A 7,684-nucleotide genomic window follows, 5' to 3' on the forward strand; every position below is an offset into this window, starting at 1 on the left:
CCTTTCCCCTGTCAAACAGCCAAGTCCGTGCCAGCCCGTCCGATCGCCAAGTCACCTGCAGCCGCTGGAGGAGGCAAAAACAACCAGCGTTACTTCCGCATCCCATTCGTTCGCCCGAGTGACCAGCACCGAGGGGATCAGCAGCAGCAGAAGGGATGGTAGGTGTGGGGTGTGTTTCCAGGAGTAGGAGTTAGGGGGAGGCTAAAGTACCATCCATTCCTTTTTTTTTCTTTGATTTGAGGTGTGGCTGTGATTTTCTATTATTTTTGTTGTGTGTTTGTATTACCTAGTTACCACAGGGAGGTAATGTATACATCCCTTGTCCACCAAGATTTTAGTTTATTAATTTTGTTTACACATTTAACCCATTGCTGCCGGGTGGTTTCCCGATACGAAAGCCCTCCCTTCCAGGCTGTATTCGTAGTGGCATAGGCCCGCCCCGGGAAAACGGGACTGGCATACCATGGGACATATACACGTGCCATACAGAATATAGTCCAGGCATGCCATGGCATGTACGAATATGCCACCCAGTGGCAAAGGGTTAAGGGTCTATAAGGACTTAGTTGCGAGGCTTACCTGACCACCTGTTACTACAGTCCTTGAATTTTCATGAAGAAATTTTTTATACTTGTTAATACTAGTATTATTAAAAACATAATTATAATGATAATGTCAATATTAATAAGGATCATATATGTATGATAAAATTAGTAATAGGAATAAAAATTCAAAGAATAGAGTAAGCAGGTAAAATCAGGTAGGCTTAGTAATTGATGACTTCACAATTGTTAAACCATGTATGTGTAAACAAAACTGATAAAACAAATCTAAGCAGCAATGGGTTGAGTGTATGTCTGCATTCTCTCTCAAATCATGTTAGAAATTGGGTTTTTGGTTTTGTCAATTTTTCTCTATAGTAAAATATAATGATTTAATTTTATTTGGGAGTCACTTGATTTCTCTTTAGAATTTAGTTTGATTTTTTTTGTGCTTGGGTTATAATTTCTATTTCTTATCTTTTCTTTTCTATTTTCATGAAAGGTAGAAAATACTTTAAGAGATAAGTTTGTTAGAAAGCCTTGCAAGAAATATATTGATTGGATTTGTTTTTTGTTGGTCTGATTAAGATAGTGATTTATTATTTATAAAAAATATTTGATACTGATTATATTAAATGCAAATGTTAAGCTTTATATTTGGTCACAATAAAAGTTGAAACATTTATATTTTCTACACACAAATTATTTGATTTTTCAATTTAACTTTTTCTTACTCTTGATATGTGGTGAATGCATTGTGTAAATATTGTAAGGAATATTATCATCATCATTATTAGTGACCATGATGATGATGATTTGAATATCATTATGGTTTATTTTATCACTGTAATTGTGATGTTTAAGCTTATCTTAAATAATCTTCCAGAAAAAAAAAAAGAAGTAGAATTACATTCACCACATTTTAAGGGACAAACATGTACATATATTTCAAACCTGATTTCTTGTGTTTATGTATATACAAGCGTGACTTTAACCCTGTGTTGCCATGCACAAGTTATAAAAGGTAAGATGGCTATTCTTCAGGTGGTACGCTCACTTTGACGGTGACTGGATTGCTCGCCAGATGGAGATCCACCCGGACAAACCACCAATCTTACTCATCGCAGGTGAGTGGTGTGAGGGGCAGGAGTGTAGGCCCCAGACGGTGGGGGGGCTGGACAAAGCCTGCTTGGTCTTTCCTTAGTGTGTGAGCATGAGAAGAAGATTGTAGTTTTTTTATTATTATTATTATTATTATATTATTAACCCATTCGCCCCGGAATTTTTCGCTCGTCGCTCAGCGCCGCTCAAGGTAATAGTTGCCAGCCGCGTGGGCCGCCGCAACGGGATTTTTTCTGGAGCGGCGCAAAGACCATCATATAATTTTTGCAGGAATCTATCCATAGATTTATTATGAAAGTTGTGTAGAAACTGTACTTTTCTCATAGTTTTTTCTAGGCATCTATTCGCCTTTGTATTGAGGAGATATACTGAATCGCTTCCAAGTTCTCTCTACTATCAGATGACATCAACACTTTGATGCTAAAAGTTAGTGTTGTTTTTGCACGAGATGTAAAAGTATGGACTTAGCCGTTTTTTGTGTTTTTTTTTTCAAACTTTCAAATGAAGCAGAGCAGCAAGCGAAATATCATTTTGATACTCAGAAGTAGTGCATTGTCCATATAAGAGATCACACCATGTTTTTTATCATTTCATTCAACAGAAAAGGAAGAAAAGCAGAAGTGAATGTAGCTTCACTTTGATGTTCAAAAATAGCTTTGTATTGATATGTGATGTCACACTGTGTAAGTTTAGTTTTTTTTTTCTTTAGTACAAGACTTGTAAGAGAGAATATACCTTCATACCTTCCATGGCTGCAATCATTCTGCTGGAATGAGCCTTTGACTGACCTTTTATTCACATGACTAACCAATCAGATCACGCCATGTGACCTGATGCACCAATCAAAGCAATTACTAGTTTCCAGCCAGTCAGGTCAAGGTACATCATAATCATGCAATCTAGTGTGAACAAATCACATGATTACAAGTCATAAATAATTACAACAATTACATATGTCATAAATTACATACGTCACATAATTATCAACCAGTCAAATAAGACTAGTAACAGAGCCAAGTATTAGGTTGAAAAAAATAATAAACTGTCAGCCTATGGTCAGTCATCAAGGCAAAAATACGTGCCAAATGTTACGGGGCCCATAGATGCCATGGCAAGATTACATGCCAAACGTGTTGGCGTCCATTGAGAGCATGGCAAGAATAGATGCCAAACGGGGCGAATGGGTTAATATTCTTTCTCTCTTTCCTTCCCTCCATACCCCCTCCTCCTCCTCTGTCCCTCCCTTTCTCTCTCTCTCTTCCTTTCCCTCCCTCCCTCACTTTGCCTTTGCTTTTGCCCCTCTCTCTCTCTCTCTCTCTCTCTCTCTCTCTCTCTCTCTCTCTCTCTCTCTCTCTCTCTCTCTCTCTCTCTCTCTCTCTCTCTCTTTCTCTCCTTCTTTCTCTCTCTCTTTCTTCTCTCTCTCCCACCCTCCCTCCCTCCCTCACTCTCCCTCCCTCCCTCCCTCCCTCCCTCCTTCCTTCCCTCCCTCCCTCCCTCCCTCCCTCCTCCCTCCCTCCCTCCCTCCCTCTCCTCCCTCCCTCCCTCCCTCCCTCCCTCCCTCTCTCTCTCTCTCTCTCTCTCTCTCTCCCCCCTTCCCTCCCTTCCTCCCTCCTTCTCCCTCCCTCCCTCCCTCCACTTCTCTGTCTTCTTCAATATTCATGCTTAATTTCAAAGAATTTTATTGTATCCCAATACAAACTTTATCATGAAGATCAGGACCATAATATATTTCTAACAGTATCTGGTCTGTTGTATGTGTAGTTGTCTGTAGTACAGAAAAATCCTAAAGGCCTCTCATTATTTTTGTAATTTTATCATTTTTCCCCCACACAAAAGTTACAAACCTCTTCTTCCCGGCTTTTCCTCACAGGCCGTGATGACATGCAGATGTGTGAGCTGAGCTTGGAGGAGACAGGGCTGACAAGGAAGCGTGGTGCAGAGATTCTTGAGCAGGAATACGATAAAGAATGGAGCCGTCATGGAGGGAAGCCTTATGAGCGCCCAGCAGAACGGAGACGCTGATCTAGATTGATTGGGCTAGATTAATTGTTTGATAGATTGATGAATTTATTTGGTTGATGGATTGATGGATGGAAAGGGAAAGTGATAGAGAAAGAAGTATATACTGTAGTCATCTTTCCTCCAGATCGCCTTTGTCTCTTGGCTTTCTCTGGTCTTGTGATTTTTTTTCTCTTACCCCGCCTGTGATGTCACGTTTCCCCCAGATAGACATTGTTCTTTGTTTTTAGTTTGTATGTCATGTGATTTTAGATATCAGAGAGAACATGTGATTTCCCAGAACATTTTATTCATATTAAGAGGATTTTGGTGATTTGGTTCAGTGCATTATTACTTAAGAAATTTATTATTATTATTATTATTATTATTATTATTATTGTTACTATTATTTTTTTGATATTAAGCACTCTTGAAGAATTTCTCTTTGTGGAATGAACACAAAACAGCCACACTCTATGAACTAGTAATAGCAGATATTTTTTTCCCCTCATGAATGGTTGATGAGATTAGAAAAAGAAAAGAATAGCTTAATAAAACCGAGAAAAAGAACAAAACTGAAACTATTAATTTGCATATGCCCTTGCAAGATGGTCAGTAAATAGAAATAAACTTTTTGTATCATAATCTCTCATCATATTAGTATCTTAACACAAGCAAAGTCATATAATTGTGAGAAATATAGAGGAAAGAAACAAAAATAGAGAGTGAATTTAAGTATAGCACTTAAGCTTGTTGTAACTCTATTCAACACTAAGGGGATGGTGATTCCCAGCATTCATCTGATAAGCAATCGTGCAGATGATTGCTGTTGGTGCTTCCTTTGGTCTAGGGTGTGCTCTGGCCTAGGGTCAAGACACGCTACCAATGTTGCCTTCAGGTGTGGCTGTACGGCACACTTAGACATTGTTTTTCATATATGACATTTCCAACGTTCCTATTTTGAACTGTAGGCAGAGCATGTTTCTAATGACATTTCAAAGGACTCACCCATAGTTATGTGTACACAAGATTACCAGAAGGTTTGTGAATGGGATGTGTTATAAAGGGTGTGATCTTGAGAGCATAAAAAGGCAACCATGTGAACATCATTCTCTTTAATTTGCAGCAAAAGTGATAATTGAAGGGCATTAGAACTTTCAAACTATTGAGTAATTACTATGATTATGGATTTTATTTTTAATGTAATTATTTTTTTAATGGATTTATTTATTGTTTATCTAATTGGTATAATAAGAAATTGTGGGATTAGATAAGTGCAGCTTGTAAGCATGGAGCTTCTACGTGTTGTAGGTAATGACTGTGTTTCTCATGTGGTGTTGTAGGGGAAAAGAAAAAATGTAGTCATTTAACATTTTTATACGCATTTTAAGGCATTTGTATTCCCTCACGCTGATGGTATTTATTAAAAGCTAATGTGAATATCATATGGGAAGGTGCAGCTATGTTTTAATTTGTGAATTTTTTTTATTTTAACAGTAGGTAAGGTTGCTGTGTTTGTTAGGGGTAACCCCATCCCTCCATTTTTTTTTTTTTTTTTTCTTCTTTTTTTTAATCCTTTTTTTGTGGACTTCATAATCACATTTCTTTGTACTGCCATTCTTGGCCATTTAGAGAAATTGTTTATAAGTCACTCACGGACATACATAAGTATAAAACATGCACATCTACACTTAACAACAAATTATACCTACATATATGTATACAGACATTTATTTGAGTTTGTAGATGGAAAGATAAAATTGTATGCAGTGATTGCCATTTTTACCAATGTTAGCAAATAATTATGAAAAACTGATTACGTGATATATATGTATACACTCATGAATATATGTAAAACAGCAGCTTCAGTATATCATGTCCCAGAGTATGCCATTCCACAGCATTACTTTTTTCATTTTATCAGAGTCTTAGCCATTCCTCTTCTTTTGGGTCCAGTGGTGCAGCTGTTGTTGATTCCAGCCCCCCCCCCCCCTTTTTTTTCTTGCTATCGTTTCTCCATAGAAACAAGTCATTCCGTGTATGTTGCTAGGTGCAGTGCCAAGTAAGTTGTGAGATGCCCCTATCAAGGTCTGTTATTTTATTTACATTTTGGGAGGTTTGGCACTGATGCACTGCAAGATCTGTATGTGGAGAATTAAAACAGGCACATTTCCTGAGGCTGGAAGTAGCATATATTTTTGTTTTAGTCCTCCCATTCTCCCTCCCTTACCTCCCTTCCACCCCTTATTTTTGAAGTTGCAGTTAAATATGAAGACTAGGATTTAGGATATGTTGAGTAACTGCGCTGTGTAAAAAGATTCATGTTGCTAACCATTTTTGTTAATCCGTGCTTTTTTCTTGGTGAAGGTAGTATTGGTTTACTGTGGTTTTGATTATACTTTTTATAGCTTGCCAACTTTTTTTGTTTTGTTTTTTTCGGTTACTATGTTCCTTTAAAGCAAGATTTTTTTTTCTTCTTTAAGTTGATATATTGTGAAGTAGAAATATTTCTAGGATTATTTAGATATTCTAAGTGAGATTAAAAACAAAAGATGAATTGTCTCTTTATTTTTTCATAATTGCCATCATTACGCAAAGTGTAGCCATGACTGTGGCATCCAGGTTTGTGAAGAAATCTAGTGAAGGTTATTTAACATATAAGAAAAAGATATCCTATGCAACTCTACTTATATCTCAGTTTATTCTTTGGTCTCAGATGTGTTTGTAAAGTGAGAGATTTTGCATTACTCTTTATAGTTGTGGATGGTTGTTCGTTCTTGGAAACAGATTGCGTTCCATGACGTGTTAGAGGGAAAGAAATTAAAAGTCATAACATAAATATATTTAGCTTTTATTACACTTGATGAGTATGCAAGGTAGCTGACACAGGTCAGGCATTGGCTAATTTCTTCTATTTCCTAATCAATAAAATAGAAAAAAAATATCCAGAAAGATTTTAATATCAAACTCAAGTTTGTTATATTAATATAATATTAATGTTCATAATGCCAGCCTGACCTCAAAGCTTGAAAGCAGTATCCAGTTTCCTGTCCAGAAGATATTTTCCCAAAAACTATTATAGAGCTTTGTTTCAGATGAACATATTTTTTATTTGATGCAATAATAAGTTTTGCTTTATTTTTATTTAATAATTTTATAGAAATGTAAACATATTTATCTAGATTTATGCTAATGCTGGAGTGGCGGTGAAATTATTTTCATTGTTTTTTTTTTTTTTTTTTTTTGATAAACCATCAGATTGTAATTTATGTAAGAGGTCACGTATAATACCCACAATTCCTTAATAAAAAGGGAAGAAAATGCAGTGTTGTTTTCATTTTCATTTATTATAGAAGTTCATTGAAGTTTGGAATATGTGAACATTATCTTCACCCCCCAGTCATCATTTGTCTTCACCCTCATCATCATCACCTCTTTTTATTATACTCAAACAAGAGAATACATAAGTGAAAGATAGTACTTATCCTAGAGATAACCAAGAATATCTAGGTGTGAAGAAGCACCTTAATGACAAAGAACATACTAAGAGTAAACTTATCATAGGTAATTGAATTTTCCTTATACAATGAGGACTAGTCTTATTCGTTGATAAAATCTATCTTGGTGGAAAGAAAAATCAACAACTATCTCAGTAAAATTGAAAATTTATCTACTGTATTGAGTACGTTTGCTAGATCTTTTGTAAAAGATTGACAGGACACTATCATTGGGAAAATCAATACCTACCCTGGAACAGAAAAAAAAAATTATACCAAAGGAGACTCCACAAATCCATAGAGAAGAAAACATACATCATGAAGAAAAAAATTGCATATATGCATGTATTCATATATACATATATACATATATACATATATATATATATATATATATATATATATATATATATATATATATATATATATATATTATATATATTATATATATATAATATATATATATATATATTATATATATATATATATATATAAATATATAATTATTATATATATATATAATAT

The 7,684-nt window shown here is 35.4% G+C and overlaps 1 protein-coding gene across 4 annotated transcripts in view; it reads left to right on the forward strand.

Moving 5' to 3' along the window:
* Positions 1-6,987, forward strand: part of LOC119595189 (unconventional myosin-VI-like) — a 69,391-nt gene extending 62,404 nt beyond the window's left edge. For 2 of the 4 annotated variants that reach the window (XM_037944360.1, XM_037944367.1), the window contains 3 exons: positions 20-158; positions 1,587-1,669; positions 3,535-6,987. In XM_037944360.1, the coding sequence (XP_037800288.1) occupies positions 20-158; positions 1,587-1,669; positions 3,535-3,686 (374 nt within the window). In that variant the 3' untranslated portion in view covers positions 3,687-6,987. The remainder of the gene's footprint in view (positions 1-19; positions 159-1,586; positions 1,670-3,534) is intronic. The other 2 variants (XM_037944372.1, XM_037944376.1) reach the window with 1 other exon arrangement.
* The last annotated feature ends 697 nt before the right edge of the window (positions 6,988-7,684 follow it).

This window comes from Penaeus monodon, chromosome 3 (genome assembly GCF_015228065.2).
Source record: "Penaeus monodon isolate SGIC_2016 chromosome 3, NSTDA_Pmon_1, whole genome shotgun sequence".
NCBI classification, from domain to species: Eukaryota; Metazoa; Arthropoda; class Malacostraca; order Decapoda; family Penaeidae; genus Penaeus; species Penaeus monodon.